The sequence below is a fragment of the Gastrolobium bilobum genome, unplaced genomic scaffold (assembly GCF_033153095.1).
Source record: "Gastrolobium bilobum isolate Gb01-03AN ecotype WA unplaced genomic scaffold, APGP_CSIRO_Gbil_v1 utg4610, whole genome shotgun sequence".
Taxonomy (NCBI): Eukaryota; Viridiplantae; Streptophyta; class Magnoliopsida; order Fabales; family Fabaceae; genus Gastrolobium; species Gastrolobium bilobum.
Genome location: NW_026896635.1, coordinates 41,221 through 59,067, shown reverse-complemented (window position 1 = coordinate 59,067; position 17,847 = coordinate 41,221). Strand labels below are relative to the sequence as shown.

At 37.1% G+C, this 17,847-nt stretch overlaps 1 protein-coding gene across 5 annotated transcripts in view; it reads right to left on the bottom strand.

Moving 5' to 3' along the window:
• LOC133301166 (kinesin-like protein KIN-14B) overlaps window positions 1-17,847 on the bottom strand; it is a 63,154-nt gene that overhangs the window by 11,191 nt on the left and 34,116 nt on the right. For 4 of the 5 annotated variants that reach the window (XM_061500788.1, XM_061500787.1, XM_061500789.1 and 1 more), the window contains 3 exons: window positions 6,782-6,973; window positions 6,438-6,629; window positions 5,668-6,018 (listed from right to left, as the gene is read on the bottom strand). In XM_061500788.1, the coding sequence (XP_061356772.1) occupies window positions 5,668-6,018; window positions 6,438-6,629; window positions 6,782-6,973 (735 nt within the window). The remainder of the gene's footprint in view (window positions 1-5,667; window positions 6,019-6,437; window positions 6,630-6,781; window positions 6,974-17,847) is intronic. The other variant, XR_009750148.1, reaches the window with a different exon arrangement.

Sequence of the window (17,847 nt, the reverse complement as noted above, 5' to 3'; positions counted from 1 at the left end):
TTGGAAACAGGGGGAGCTACAGAATCCTCACTATCAGGAGCCTCCTCAAAATGGGGACAAGTTTATAGCAGGCGAAAGCCTCCTCAAAGTGTGAATAACCCAGAGCCTCTACACTGCCAGGATTCTGAACCATGTTCTAGTTCCAGCACCCCAATACTTGAGTGTCATGGTGAAAATGATCTACACTTGCCCATTGCTCTCAGAAAAGGTACTCGATCTTGTACTACTCATCCTATTTCTAATCATATTTCATATGGAAAGTTGTCCCTAGGGTTTCGTGCTTTCAATACTATGTTGGATAGTACAAAGATACCGAGAAATATACATGAGGCTTTCAATGATAAAAAATGGAGGGATGCTGTCTTTGAAGAAATGAATGCTTTAGAAAGAAATGGAACTTGGGAGATAGTGACCCTACCCAAAGGAAAAAAGGCAGTAGGATGCAAATGGGTGTTTACAATAAAATTCAATGCAGATAATAGCATCAACAGATACAAGGCAAGATTGGTTGCAAAGGGTTTCACTCAGACTCATGGGATAGATTATCATGAGACTTTTGCTCCGGTTGCTAAAGTCAATACCATCCGAGTTCTCTTATCACTTGCTGCCAATCTAGATTGGCCTCTGCAACAGTTAGATGTGAAGAATGCATTCCTAAATGGTGACTTACATGAAGAAGTCTATATGGATCCTCCACCTGGTTTTGAAAAGGGAAATAGATCAGTGTGTAAACTAAAAAAGTCTCTATATGGATTGAAACAGTCTCCCAGAGAATGGTTCGACAAATTCACACAAGCAGTCAAAAGAAGAGGCTTCATTCAAGCACAGACTGATCATACTCTCTTCCACAAACACTCTAAGGATGGTAAAATTGCTATTCTTATTGTATATGTAGATGATATAATTCTTACAGGTGATGATATTGAGGAATTGAACACCTTGAAGAAATTTCTAGCAGCTCAATTTGAACTCAGACCTTGGCACTCTCAAATATTTCCTTGGTATGGAAGTTGCTAGGAGCAAAACAGGCATCACTCTAACACAAAAGAAATATGTTCTAGATCTTTTGTTGGAAACAGGAATGTTAGGGTGTAAACCTGCTGAGACACCTGTGGAACCTAATACCAAGTTAGGTATTGAAGATGGGAATGAGGTGGATAAAGAACAATATCAGCGATTGGTTGGTAAACTAATCTACTTATCTCATACGCGTCCTGACATTGCCTTTGCGGTGAGTATGATTAGTCAATTCATGCACTCACCCAAGGAGAAGCATCTTAGTGCAGTCTATAGGGTGCTTAGATACCTCAAGAATACTCCAGGAAGAGGATTATTCTTTAAAAGGGGGTATAAAAGGACAATTGAAATCTACACTGATGCAGATTGGGCAGGCTCATCAGTAGAAAGAAGATCTACCTCAGGCTATTGCACCTATGTGTGGGGAAATCTTGTTACTTGGAGAAGCAAAAAGCAAACAGTGGTTGCAAGAAGTAGTGCTGAAGCAGAATTTCGAGCTTTAGCTCTTGGAGTTTGTGAAGGAATCTGGTTGAGAAGACTTCTTCAAGAGTTGAAGATTTCATATTCCCTACCAATAAAACTATATTGTGACAACAAGGCAGCTGTTAGCATTGCTCAAAATCCTGTGCATCATGATCGAACAAAGCACGTGGAAGTTGATCGTCACTTCATCAAAGAAAAATTAGATGATGGAAGTGTGCATTTGATATATGTTCCAACCAAAGAGCAAACGGCAGATGTCCTTACCAAGGGCCTACACCGTCCAGCATTCGAAGACTTGATTGGCAAGTTGGGAATGATCAATATTTACCTCCCAACTTGAGGGGGAGTATAGAAAATTAGAATTCAAACATGTTTCCGTTTTTATTTCCTATTAATTAGGATTGATTATGATTGATTATGATTGATTAGGATTAATTGTGATTGATTAGAATTGAGTGTGATTAGGATTGTGATAGGATTGATTAGTCATCGCTTAGTCATTCTTAGCGATTCTTTCTTGTATAAATACTCACTCATGTAATTTATTCAATATCAATATACAAAAACTTCTTTTCAATAATTCTGATATTTGGGGTCCAAATCGAACTTTGTCTGTTTTGGGTTTTCAGTATTTTGTAACCTTTTATTAATGATTTCTCTCGTTGTACTTGGTTTTATTTAATGAAAAACCGTTCTGAATTATTTTCAATTTATCAAAAATTTATGCTGAAATAAATACTCAATTTGGTGCTTCTATTAAGATATTGCGTAGTGATAATGCAAAAGAGTATGTCTCTCTTGATTTTTCTAATTTTTTGGAAAAACATGGAACGATACACCAGACCACCTGTCCACACTCTCCACAACAAAATGGAGTGGTTGAACGTAAAAATAGACATCTGGATGAAACTGCACGTACCCTTCTAATTCATATGAATGTTCCACTCTGTTTTTGGGAAGATGCTATTATCACCTCTTGCTTTCTCATCAATCGCATGCCTTCCTCTGTGCTAAATAATGAAGTTCCACATAGTGTATTATTTCCAGGAGCACATTCCTATCCTCTACCTCCACATATATTTGGATGTACTTGCTTTGTTCACGATCTTACTCTAGGAAAAGACAAATTAACATCCAAAGCCTTCAAGTGTATTTTTCTGGGATATACTCGTTTTCAAAAAGGGTATCGTTGTTATTCTCCTGACCTCAAGCGTTATATTGTCTCTGCTGATGTCACTTTTCTTAATCAACAACCTTTTCATTCTATCCCGTCTCAGATATCACAGGTTGATCAGGTTCTTCCTGTTCCTTTTCTTGACTTATCTTTACCAGCTACAGGTGACTCTATCCCAGAGGAGCAACCTCTTGCCTCCATCCCAGAGGATTGCCCTTTTCTCACCTATCAACGTCGTCAGACTGCGCCTCCTGCGGACTTGACCCTTGTTGACTCATCATCTTCTCTTGTCGACTCTTCCCCTTTGGATCCTCCATCAGAGATTACTCTCATTGCTCTTCGTAAAGGTATTCGATCCACTCGCAACCCTCATCCACTTTACAGTTTCTTGAGTTATGATAAACTTTCTTCACCACATTTTACTTTTGTTTCTAGTATTTCGTCTATTTCCATTCCTAAAACCACAGGTGAAGCACTTTCTCATCCAGGTTGGAGTCAGGTGATGATTGATGAAATGCAAGCACTTCACTCCAATGGCACATGGAATCTTGTTCGTGCTCCTCCTGGGAAGTAGATTGACGGTGTCAATGGGTATTCACAATCAAAGTTGGTCCTGATGGCACTATTGATCGCCTCAAAGCTCGATTAGTGGCTAAAGGATACACTCAGATTTTTGGTCTTGACTATGAGGATACTTTTTCTCCTGTTGCCAAGATGGCCTCTTTTCGTCTGTTTCTTGCACTTGCTGCCATTCATCATTGGCCTCTTATTCAGCTTGATATCAAAAATGCCTTCTTACATGGTGACTTGCAGGAGGAAGTATATATGGAGCAACCACCAAGTTTTGTTGCTCAGGGGGAGAGTTCTGGCATGGTATGCAAGCTTCATAAATCTTTATATGGCCTGAAGTAGTCTCCTCGGGCCTGGTTTAGTCGCTTCAGTTCCGTTGTTCAATCCTTCGGTTTAACCCGAAGTAAAGCAGATCATTTTGTCTTCTATCGACATAGCTCTTCTGGCCAGTGCATCTATCTCTTGGTCTATGTTGATGACATTATTATTACTGGCAGCGATCAAGCTGGGATTGATCAGTTAGAAGTACTTATTCAATCAGTTTCAGACCAAAGATCTTGGCAGACTTCGATATTTCTTAGAAATCGAAGTAGCACAGTCTAGGCAGGGCATTTCCATTTGTCAGAGGAAGTATGCACTGGATATCTTAGATGAGACTGGTATGTTGGGATGTAAACCCATTGATACAACTATGGATCCTAATATTAAGTTATTACTTGGACAAGGGGAGCCATTGGCAGACCCTGGTCGTTACCGCCGACTAGTTGAAAAGTTGAACTATAGTTCATAGAAATTACTAATCGGAATTTAGAATAAAAGGCTTCATATTCCGTAAAAAGCTTGAAGCAATATTCTTATATCAGGAAAACTAGTAGGAAAGAATTTCTCAAAAATTAATTAACATGGAGCAAGCAAAGTAACACATTTGAAAATAACTCTGGAGCAAGCAAGTAAATCTCTTTGGCAAACAGTTGTGTATTTATAAATAATTTAGGTTGAACCTGCCCTATTCATGCCTTCTAATGAAATTTTAATTCAAAAAGTTTAAAGAAAATAAAAGAGTAACATCTTGTAATAAACAAATCTAATAGAAAGTAACTGTTGGAGATAGGTTCCTGAGCTGTTTCTACACTTGGGAATGACCAACAATAGTTATTGGGAAGTGAAACAGTAATTGATATAGCATTGGAGAATCTAGGATTTAATGTAGCATTGGAATTGTAAAGAACCTTGGGATACACCACCCCAAAAGCTAGCTCAAAGGGTGGGAGTGCCCAAGGCCTTATAAACTCCACATTAGTTGCACATACAACCAATGTGGGACTATATATATCTCAACACGCCCCCTCACACGAGAGCCCATTGGGCTTGAAGAGTGGACAATGCAACAGGTCCAGTCTACCTGCGCTAAGAAACTCCACAAGAGAAAGTGGGGGACGGCGAGGCTCTGATACCATGTAAAGAACCTTGGGATACACCACCCCAAAAGCTAGCTCAAAGGGTGGGAGTGTCCACGGCCTTATAAACTCCACATTAGTTGCACATACAACAAATGTGGGACTATATATCTCAACACGAATCAATAGGGTCCTAGGAAATAGTTAAAATTCTTGTAAATACAAGTTCTATTTATTTCTTCATGTATAAATATCAGAATACTAAGCACCACCTTATGAGTTAAGATTTTGTAACTTGTGTTTTTAATTTTGAGGGTAGAATGAGTTGTCGACTTGTCGTGGATGGGAAGGGAAAAAGTGAAAGTTTTTAATTTTTTTTTAAATAATTATATTTTTTCAAAATTATAATTTTATTAATATATTTAATTTTTTTGAAAATTTTAATTTTATTACAAAAATTCCATTTGAACTTGTGACACGGTCAAATTCGCATGTCAGATTGGTCAACGTGTCGGGAATGTTGATCATGTGTCGGACACCATGTAGGAGCGTATCTAAGTGTCCAACACCAACACTTCAGGTTTTTTGAAGTGTCGGTACTACATAAATAGTAACTTTTATTCAAACTAGCATACCCAGTCAAGGTAAAGCAGAGGATATGATATCCTTATAAAATTAACACACACACACACAAAAACAGCTAAGCAGAAAACTCCTCAATTAAGTAATCTCACCATCTCTTTACATAAGCAGTTTTCTACAAAAGCAACTCCTACGAAGTAACCATTAGCTAAATACCATAAAGAAGCTATGAAAAGAACTTTATCCCATAATAGATGCCACATGAAGTAGCTGGACTCAGTTTATTATGTTTAGATTATTGTTATTGTATGAAGGTGATGAACATAGCTTTTAAGAGTACCATCTCTCAACAATGTCCGGAGGCAAACAAGGCTTCTTCGAGAAATCAAGAACTTGAGGTACACAATTATAAGTCACTCTAGGTGGATCTAACAAGAGGAATACCTTCAAGTGCTGAAGTTGAGAAGTATAGACATGTTTCGAATATTCAAATAATAGCTGGCCAAGGGCATCAGTGTGGGGAGGCAGTGCAGCACCAAGTCCAGCCATCCAACCATCCATAATTGCAGTTGAGAGAAGTTCCAACTGACCAGTTGAATCCCCCGATGCATCATTTACAGTAACCGATAGAAAGTCAAAGTTTTCTGCAAGCCAGGATCTAATTTGGCGCTGCAGCTCACCTGCTGGAGTATGTACAAAGAGTGCAGCAAGAGCCTTGTTCCCAATTGCAAAACTTTTGGCTTCATCAGTAATTTCCCTAAGCTTTCCACCAGTTACTTGCTGTCTCCAGAAGTCCTGTGCAGTTTATTTTAAATTGCAAAGAGATTAAGGCATAACGAACAATCTATATGAAACCTAAGTTCAAACAATGAAAATGTTTTGTTAGGTGTGGGCCAGAAAAGAAATAAGACACAAAAGGAACCCAAAAATAAAAGAATGAACGTCATGTCTTCATCGAAACTTATAAGTTTAATAAAGGTTAACTTGCCCAACCTTCATTGCTCATCCAGTTATTAAGATGATAATAGAAGATAGGGACACCAAGAAATGGTACAATTTATAATGTTCAAAAGTTCAAAAAGAAGTCAAGGAGAAACTACTATATCCTTCCTCAATAGTTTTCTATTCCTCCTTAACTGAACTCTTCCGTGTGTTAGTGTATACAGCATAAAGAAAGATTATATAATAATAGATTAACAGGCATTAGCAGCTACCTGATCTATCCCGCGTATCTTCAAGACAACAGATGAAAATTTGGACTTCTTTTCTGGCTTTAGATTCACTTTAAATGGCTGGATCTGCATATCAACATATTGCACAGGAGACCTTGGAGGACTATTCGCTCGGCTGGAAGTTCTACTGAACCCACTATTCGCCTTCTCAAGAAAGCACTCAACTGGCAAGACCTTCCAATTCAATGAGCAAGACTTACCAAATTAACAAAAGGTATGCCACTAGACTAAATAAAACACCACGAGATACACAATGAAAACCTTATTAGAACATTCTTTTTTTTAAAAAAAAAAAGATAAATCCAATAACCTCTATTTATTATTACCTTAATTGGTTGCAACTCTGGGGATCTTGCGAGCAAAGATCTTATATACAGAACTCTAACTCGGGAAACAAGCATGGTGTCCATTACTCGCTTTGGTTCCATCTTCCTAATAAAAGAGAAAACAGCTTCCCTAATTTCAGCAAGTATCTCATGTTCTCTAGAGGCACCAGCTTTGATAACAGCTGCCAGAACCTGCAACCATTTTGAAATATGCTCAAAAAATTCTAGCCTGAAATAAATATTGACATGCAGTCAGTATTGGAACTGGTTCAAGCATTTTATTGAGGCTGAGCAATCAACATCACTGAATTGGAATTGGTCTCTTTATCCTTACATTTGTTATGTATAGAATTGTATGTACAATCTCTCTTTGATGCTCAGTACATGGTTGTTACAAGTCAATTTATATTACTAATTTGCAAAGTGTTTGGACCACTTTGCAGAATTTTTGAGCCGCTTTAGCTTGCTTTTGTCTTTTGTTATTCTTACTCATGAGGATTTTTTGTTGTCTCAACAAGGATGTTTTTTTCCCTTTAATAATATATTCTTATATAATTAAGGGGGGAAATTGCTGCAAATTGAGAAGGAAAAAATCAGAAAACTATAAGCTTCCATTCACTTTCAAACTGAATTGAGATCACGCATTGTCAAATTCCCAGATTATGGCAGCTAAAAGTCAAACTCACAATTTCGTGAAGGGTTGTTAGTGGGCGAAGGTAGAGGGAACTTGGTGGAATTTTACATGGTTTGTGTGAAGGAATACATTGTAGTAGGGGTCAGTGAGGCTTGGGTCTTGGGTTGTGGCATGGTGTTGTGTTTGAGGCACAAAGTTGGAGATGGAAATGCGGGAATTTCTTGTAACTTAGTGTTATGGGCCTTAACCCATATAGCCTTTGTTGTTTTTATTTTTTTGGTAAATAGCCTTTGTTGTTTTACTCTTTTAACTTTTTTATCTTTGTTATATTGTAAAAAAACTCATGCCATTGGTAATTAATGTAGAAATATACAGTTACAAACACAGTATCAAGAATTGTGTGGTAAAGGTTGTTTTCTCAAAGTCACATCAAACCGGCGGCACATCGCCAGAAAACTCAAAGTCCAGCCATTATTAAGGCTGTTTTCACTTCCTACAAAGCCCCAACCGCAAAGTAAGGCTGCTAGTCACTGTAGAAGGCCAAAACCAGTCGAATCCAAGCCTTCCACCATCGTCAGCCATCGTCTACCGTCGCCGGAAAATTTTTCCAGCGACTTTTCTGGCCAAAACATACACCAATAGAATCAGAACAAGCCAATCTACAAGGTTCCAAGAAGGCCCACGAGCATCCGCCCCTCCACACACCAGAAACAAGCTAGAGAGTGACATCCCATGCGCGACCCTATTCGGCGCGTGTCATCCACGCACCACCCTACAGACTTCCAGTCAGCTTCGGATTTGTCTCATTGGATTCGTCTTCTTCTCTTCTATTTGTTTCCTGGTCCAAATCTGTGACTAGAGACAATTTTTTTCTAGATAACCTTAGTCTTCTCTCATGGCTTCCTCCATTGGCTCTACCACTACGTCTTCAGCTTCCAACTAGCAGGCATATGGTGAAAATCAGTCCCATCAGATAAGTAATCACAAGTTGAATGGAAAAAACTTCCTTTGATGGTCTCAATCAGTCCAATTGGTTATTAGAGGAAGGGGCAAGGTGGGTTTATCTCACGGGAAAGATTAAAGAACCTCCTGAAGATGATCCAAAATAAGTAGATTAAGAGATCAACAACTCTATTGTCATGGCTTGGCTGACTAATTCTATGGAACCTCAAATTAGCCGCACTTATTTGTTCCTTAAGACGGCTACGAAGATTTGGGATGCTTTAAAAAAGAATTATTCAGACCTAGAAAATAGGTCCCAAGTCTTTGAGATCAAGAATAAACTAAAAGAGTTACGTCAAGGGGGCATGTCTGTCACTGAATACTATACTATTGCAAAATTTGTGGCATGAACTTCATCTCCACTGTAAGACTGATCTTGGAGGTTTGGAAGCTGACACCAAGTTTCAGAAACATATGGAGAAGGAGAGACTTTATGAGTTCCTAGCTGATGAGGTCAGAGGACGTGTTCTAGGAAAGCGACCATTACCTTTACTTGATGACGCCTTTGCTGAAGTTCAAAGGGAAGCTAGTAGGATGCGTATCATGTTAGGAGAGGAATTGTCAGTGGATGTGAAGAAGATTGCTTATGTATCTACCTTAGCCGTCAAGGGTAACCCAGATCGTGCCTTTAAAGATCAGAAAGGGATAGGTATACCATTGTGTATTCATTGCAATAAAGAGGGTCATACACATGACACTTGTTGGGATATTCATGGAAAGCCAGCAAGTTGGAAGCCTAAAAGAAGAAGCAAGAGTCGTGGCTATCAGGCTTCTGTTGAAGATAAGGCAGAAGACAACCGAGCCCCAGGTGATTCAAGTGGTGTTTTCCTAAGCAAGACTCAATTTGATCAACTACAAAGGCTTTTGAATACGTCTGCTAGTTCTGAATCCAGTATGGCATCTAGCAATGTAGCTAAACAAGGTAATGTGTTTCATATCGATGGTAGTACTTGTTAGGTACTTGACTTCGGGGGCTCTGATCACATGACAGGTAATCCAACATTGTTCGATTCCTATAATCCATGCTATAGGAACTCTCGGGTAAAAATAGCGGATAGAAGTTATTCTAAAGTTGCAGGGAATAGGTCAATCAAACTCTCCGAGAAGATTGTGTTACATTCTGTTCTCCATGTTCCTAATTTAGCATGCAATCTCATTTCTGTTAGTAAGCTAATAACAGAGCTTAATTGTGTTGTTAAATATTCAATTCATGGTTGTTTTTTCAAGAACAGGAATCAGAAAGGATGATTGGCAGTGCTAAAGAAGACGGAGGACTTACATTTTTTAGGGATCTGATCATGTGGAGAATCAAGCTACTTTTGGTGAAAATGATCTTTTTTTTGTTTCCAATTATGGTTATGATGTAATATTGTGGCATCATAGGTTAGGCCACCCAAATTTTCATTATCTTCAAAAATTGTTTTCAATGAAAAATCTAGTCTTTTCTTGTGATATCTGTCAGTTAGCAAAACATCCTCATGTATCACATCCCATTAAAAAATATAAAAAATTCTCCATGTTTACTCTTATTCACGGTGACATATGAGGTTCATCTCGTGTAAAAAATATTTCTGACTCGAGATGGTTTATAACATTCATTGATGACCATTTTTGAGTGAGTTGGGTTTACCTTCTCAAAGAAAAGCCTGATACTGCACAAGTTTTCAAAAAGTTTCATGCCATGGTTCAAAACCAATTTGGCACCTCTATAAAAATTCTTCGGATGGACAATGGTAAAGAATACTTTAATTTCGTCCTTGGAGAATACTTGTCTTATCATGGCATCCTTCATTAGAGTTCATGTCCTAATACTCCTCAATACAACGGGGTAGCCGAGAGAAAAAATAGGCACCTTCTGGAAGTTCCTCGTGCTATTATGTTCGCCATGCATATTCCTCCAAAATTGTTTGGTGTGTTGTGTTTGTCTATGTTCCATCACACCAACGATCCAAACTTGATCCTAAATCACACAAGTGTGTCTTCATTGGATACTCTCCTACTCAAAAGGGATATAAATGTCAGTCCCCATCTCTCTGAAAGGTGTTTGTCTCTATGAATGTCACTTTCTTTGAGATTCAATCTTTCTTTTCCCAGCCTTCAGTTCAAGGGGAGCTTCTAGATGAAGACCAGTCATGGGAACCCGCAGTTTTACCTCATCCCTACATTACAGAACTCACCACAATTGGAAATAGAGGGAGATGAGCAGTTGAAAAGAGATGGAGACAATAATCAGCAAAAACAATTGTTGGTTTATAGTCGAAGACAGCCTCTTCAAATTGTAAATAATCTAAAATCTTTGCACAGCCTGGATTCCACTTTGGCTTCTAGTTCCAAAACCCGAGTCCACGTTCCTACGAGGATTTACATTTGTCAATTGCTCTCAGGAAAGGACCCAGATCTTGTTAAAGAAGGTTTTTTTGGAATTTGAGAACCGTTCTCTTTTTTTTTCTCCTTAATTCAATATGAATGATGAATACACTGTTATATAGATAGATGACTTTACAACTAACTTAGTCATCATATCTTCAGAAAATAAAATAAAATCCTAACAAATAGAAAACAGAATCCTAATTAACAATTTGATAAAATAAGCTCTAAAAAACAAACGAAACAAACTAAAAACAAATCTAACTAATTATTAAATTCAAATTAATAACAGCAACACAGATAACTATCACATAAATCGATCTTCATGATTCGCATATTGTATTTCATATCCCATTTCTCAATGTCTCCTACGATAGATTATCTCCAGGTTTTCGTGCCTTCAACACTGTCATGGATAGTATGAAGCATAGTAGTTAAAAGCGGCGCTACCCGCACCGTTTGCGGGTTGCGGTGGTCGACCGCAAGAAATAGCTCCGCGCCGCGCCGGAAAGAGATCGCGTCTTTAGCGGCCGTAATAGCGGAGGAAATTGCGTCAGTTTTGGCAAAAATCGCGGCTAAAATGGAGCTCTCTCTCTCTTCTGCGTTTTTAAATGGAGCTCTCTCTCTTCTGCGTTATAAAGACGGAGACGAGAAAGAAGACCACGTGACTTGTACAATTCATTTTGAATCTGATATTTATTATAATATTATTTCCCAAGACTTTTATTTTATAAAATGGAGAGCTCTCTCTCTCTTCTGAGTAACTCGGGCATGACACTGAAAAGTAATTTGTTTTTTATGAATTAAGATATATAATCAAAAGCTGATTTATATGTTATGGGTAAAAAAATATCAAAAGATATTGTTCAAAATCTTAAAGATACAAGTTATATACAAATAATTAATAAATTATTCAACAAATTATTATTATTTGTGACTGATACAAAAATGTGTCCTATCAGATATATATAACCGACATATTTTTGTATCCGACCAGATATTTATATATATATATATATATATATATATATATCCTATAAGAGTCAAATTTACATACAATCATCTCTTCTCTACCTTTCCACCATATTTATATACAATCATATATATAACCGACACATTTTTGTATCCTATCAGATATATATTACCGACATATTTTTCTATCCTATCAGAGATATATATATCAATATATCCTATCAGAGTCATATTTATCTACAATCATCTTTCTCTATCTTTCCACCATATTTATATACAATCAGATATATACAACCGACACATTTTTGTATCCTATCAGATATATATATATAAAATAAATATAAAATCAATATATCCTATCAGAGTCATATTTATATACAATCATCTCTTCTCTATTTTTGTATCCTATAAGATATATAAGATATTTTTGTATCCAATCAGATATATAATATATTTTTGCATCTTATAAGATATATATATATATTTATATTTATATTTGTGACCAACAAATTATTATTCAACAGCGTCTCCTCTCTACCTCTCTTATTCATCTGAATGTCTTTCTCTTTTGACTGGGAATCATCTCTTTTCTCTTCGTAGGTAACGTTCTTTATTTATTTATTTTTTTGTTTTTTTTCTAGCGTCCTACTTTCATTTTATTTTCTAGGTTATTTTTTTTTGGATTTTTTTCTGACTTTTTCCCCTTTTTTTGGTTTTCTTTTTGACCTCCTCCTTCTTCTCTTTTTTGACCTTCTATTTTCTTTGCTGGCCTCCTAATCTTTTTGTCTGACAAAAAAATAAAAAGATCATTACTGGTATGTCCATGGTAGTTAAAATCCCGATTTAAATCTGCGATTTTACGATTTCTTTTAGTCAAAACGATTTCATCAAAATTCCAAACGCTTTTACGTTTTTACGATTTTTTTACGTTAGGATTTTACGTTTTACGATTTTTTGTCCTCTTCCGATTTTAGGTGGAATCCCGATTTTAACTACCATGGATATGTCGTCTAGTGATATATATTATATTGAAGCTGACAAGGATGATTTGTGGTCCCTAGAAAGAAAAATAACGAAATTGAGATTAGCTTTTTTGCCTTCCTTTGCTGATTTGTGGTCCCGGCGACAAAAAAATATTGAAATTTATTTTAGCTTTTTTCTGATTTCTATTTTATTTTTTGTTTGCCTTTACTCTATTAATAAATATAGCTAGTGATGGCATCCAACAACAGCACACAAGAATCTCCTTCTTGTTGTTTGGTTAAACCCCCGGGTCCTCATCGTGATATAGCATGGCAATGGAATTCCTTAAAGGATATCAATAACAAAAGAAACGGGACGTGACTTCTGTCAGAAGACAACAAGAAGTGGAATTACCAAGGCTAAATTACACCAAATGGGGATAAATGGAGAAGTAGAGCCATGTAAGAAAAAACCCCCAGAAGTAAGAAATGCTTTGAAGGAAGCATATGAGAAGAAGCTAGCTGATAAGAATGCTTCCCTAAATGAGCTACAAGAAGATGATGATGAGCTTGAAGATGTGGAAGAAATCCATAACCTTAGAACTGGAAAAAAGGGAGTAACACCCAATAGTGATTCCTCTGTTGTTGCTACCAAGAAAGGCAAGACTGTGAAAGGTCCCATGGACTTACTTCTTTTGAAAAAACCAGAAGACAACATCAAGTTAGGGAAAAGGCAAACAAGCATCAATGATGTGTGTGATAAAGAAGCTAGAGTAAGAACAGTTCAATATATTGAGAGGTTTTTAGTAACGAATGGGATACCTTTCAATGTTGTACGCTCTAGAAGTTTAGGTTGATGGTTAAAGCAATAGGGAACTATGGTCCTCATTTGAAGGTTCCATCTTATTATGAATGTAGAAATACACTCCTTCAAAAAGAGTTAGAGTATACAAAGCAATTACTGAAGGAGCATGAGATAGAGAGAGTAAACTATGGATGTTCTATTATGTCTGACGGATGGACAGATAAGAAGGGTAGAACTTTGATTAATTTCTCGGTGAATTGTCCATCAGGAACTATGTTTGTCAAGAGTGTTGATGCTTCTTCGTATATGAAGACTGGTGAGAAATTACATGAACTTCTGGACACTTTTATGATGGAGATTGGTGAACAAAATGTTGTTCAAGTGGTGACCGACAACGGAAGAAATTATGTTTTGGCTGGTAAGAGACAATAACCTCATTCAATTGTTAATATTTCAATTTATTCGTGACTCATTTTCTTAATTAAGTTTATGCTTGTGATGTTAGGAAAACTTTTACAAGCGAAGAGACGTCATTTGTTTTAGACTCCATGTGCTGCCCATTGCTTGGACTTGATGCTAGAAGACATTGGAAAGCTTGATCGAGTAAAAAGGACAATAAAAAGAGGCATCAACCTAGTAGGTTTCATTTATAATCCTTCATTGGCATTGAACACTATGCGGAAGTTCACAAGCAAAACAGAATTGGTGAGGCATGGAGTGACAAGGTTTTCCACCACATTCTTGACATTACAAAGATTGTATAAGCAGAAAAACAACCTCCGAAGGATGTTCACTTCGAATGAGTGGTCAAAATCTAAGACTACCAAAGACCCTAAGAGGAAAAGGGCAACTGATATAGTACTCAGTACATCTTTTTGGAATGATGTTCTTTATTGTCTTAAGGCTATGGGGCCTCTTGTGGGTGTGCTGAAGATGGTTGATAATGAAAACAAGCCAGCAATGGGTTACATTTATGAAGCAATGGATAGGGCCAAAGAAGCAATTCAAAATGCATTTCGTGGAATTGGAAAGGAAGATAAGTATAAAGAGAGTTTGGCTATCATTGATAGAAGATGGGATTGTCAACTTCATCATCCTTTGCATGCAGCTGGGCATTATCTTAACCCTCAATATTTTTATTCTAATCCAAAGCTTGATGAAGATTTAGAAGTGGTTAATGGTTATTTAAAATGCTTCGAGAGACTAACTGCCAATGAGGATGACATGGACCAGGTTATGGATGAATTGGAATTATATAAGAAAGCTCAGGGTCTCTTTGGCATGGACTCGGCCAAAAGACAAAGGGATAAAGTGTCTCCTCGTAAGTTTTTGATCACTTTAGGCTTTTATTATTACAATTTATTTAACTAGTCATATTATTTAGTTATTATATTTTGTATTACAGTTCAATGGTGGGGGACATATGGAACACAAACAAAAGCACCGAAAAAAATTGCCATTAAAGTATTGAGTCTGACTTGCAGCTCTTCAGGATGTGAGCGCAGTTGGAGTATTTTTGAGCATGTAAGTATATGCTCAATGGTTTTATTTTATAAAGCTTCATAACGAATTGTGAAACTAATATTTTTTAATTAATTATCAAATAGATTCATTCCTAGAAGCGAAGTAGACTTGAGCGTCAGAAGTTGAAGGACTTGGTCTATATTAAATATAACCAAACTATTAAACACCGATTTGACAGTCGTGATCTGATTGATCCTATTCTCCTAAATGGTATTGATGAAAGCAATGAATGGTTGATAGGAGATATGGGAGGAGATGGGGAACATAATGAGAATGAAGTTGTATTTGAGGGTGATACCTTGACCTGGGGTGTAATTGCAAATGTAACTAATGTTGATGAACCTATAGTTTACACTAGACAGCAGACAAGGTCCACTACTTTGCCTTCAAGCTCTAAAGGAAAGTACATTATAGAAACAGAAGGACTTGAAGATGTGCCAGAACAATTGTATAATATAGAACTAGTGACAGTGAGGCTGAAACAAACTTTGGTGATGATGGAATTGAAGATTCTGATTAGTTCTTTTTGACATTTGAATATGGAAACGGAATGGAATATGTTTTGGATATTGACAATATTTAGATCTTTTAATAGGCTACTTGGAATTCCTATTTGTTTTGGAGCAATTCTTTATTATTATTATTGATTAATTTTTATTTTTTAGCATATATATGTATGATGTATCTAGGTTATGTTAATACATTCCGCTATTTCCGCAACCGCAACCCGCTATAGCGTTTTTCAGGGTTGGCCGCAACGGGCCGCAATCCGCTTTTAACTACTATGCTACTATGGTATGAAGATTCCAAAAAATATCCAAGAAGCCCTTGATGATCCAAATTGAAAGTTGGCTGTCATTGAAGAAATGGATGCTTTGGAAAGGAATAACACTTGGGACATTGTGGAATTACCAAGAGGAAAGCAACCAGTTGGCTGCAAGTAGGTGTACACCATTAATTTCAATGCAAATGGCAGCATCAATAGATATTAGGCCAGACTGGTTGCAAAAGGGTACACTCAAACGTGCAGCATCAAGAAGCCTTTTCTCCTGTTGCTAAACTCAACACTATTGGAGTTCTTCTATCCTTGGCTGCTAATCAGGATTGGCCCTTACAACAGCTGGATGTAAAGAATGCTTTTTTGAATGGTGACCTACATAAAGAAGTCTATACGGATCCACCACCTGGTTTCAAAAAAGGAGCTAGCTTGGTGTGTAAGCTAAAGAAGTCTCTCTATGGACTTAAACAGTCTCCTAGAGAATGGTTCGATAAGTTTACTCAAGCAGTTAAGAGGAAGGGTTTCTTACAAGAACAAACTGATCATACACTCTTCCACAAACACTCTAAGGATGGTAAAGTTGCCATTCTTATAGTCTACGTGGAAGAAATAATTATTACTGGTGATGACCGTGAGGAGTTAGATTCCTTAAAGGAGAATCTAGCATGTCAGTTTGAACTGAAGGACCTTCGGGTTCTAAAGTATTTCCTTGGCATGGAAGTAGCCCAAAGCAAGACAAGGATCACTATCTCTCAAAAGAAGTTCATCTTAGATTTGCTTCAGGAGACAGGCATGCTAGGATGCAAGCCAGCCGAAACACCTATAAAACCCAACATTAAGTTGGGTATTGAAGATGGGAAAGAGGTGGACAAGGAGCAGTATTAGAGATTGGTTGGAAGGTTGATCTACTTGTCCCATACTCGACCTGACATTGCTTTTGCAGTAAGCATAGTTAGCCAAATTATGCATTCACCCAAAGAGAAACATCTTGGAGCAGTATATAGAATCCTAAGGTACCTCAAGAGTACACCAGGAAGGGGATTGTTTTTCAAAAAGGGGTACAATAAGATGATTGAAATCTACACTGATGCACATTAGGATGGTTCATCAGTAGACAGAAAGTCAACCTCAAGCTATTGCACCTATGTGTGGGGAAACTTAGCAACTTGGAGAAGCAAGTAGCAAACAGTGGTTGCAAGGAGTAGTGCTGAGGCAAAATTCCAAGCACTAGCTCATGAAGTTTGTGAGGGAGTCTGGTTAAGAAGACTCTTAGATGAACTGAAGATCTCTTATTCCCTACCATTAAGGTTGTATTGTGATAACAAAGCTGCTGTCAGTATTTCTCAAAATATTGTTCATTATGACAGAACAAAACATGTGGAGGTTAATCGTCACTTCATCAAGGAGAAATTGGATGATGAGAGTGTGTGTATGTCATATTTTCCTACCAAAGAGCAAACTGCAAACATTCTTACTAAGAGTCTACGCAGATCAGTTTTTGATAACTTAATAGACAAGTTGGGAATGATCAAATATTTATCTCCCAACTTGAGGGGGAGTGTGGGAATTTCTTGTACATTAGTGTTATGGGCCTTAGCCCATATAGCCTTTGTTGTTTTACTCTTTTACCTTTTTTATCTTTGTTATATTGTAAAAAACTCATCCCATTGGTAATTAATGAAGAAATATACACAGTTACAAACAGGAAATGTAAGCTTTTAATTATGAGGCAGGGTAAGCATGAATAGGATTTTTATTTGAGGGTAAACAAGATATGTTACCCATATATTAAATCGAAAGCTATCACCGTTTCAATCAACAAAGGCTCGTGGCATGTCCCATATAAGAAGGATGTCGCGTGTAATAAGCATTAAACTCCAGCATTGTGAGTGTAATTTCCTGAAAGCTTCTTAATGCATTGGAGTCACTATATTATCCAGTGAGTAACTAGCAAGAGGTTAGAGCATACTTAAATTTTCAAGTTTACGTGTATGATGAGGATTTAGACATTCCTCTCAAGAA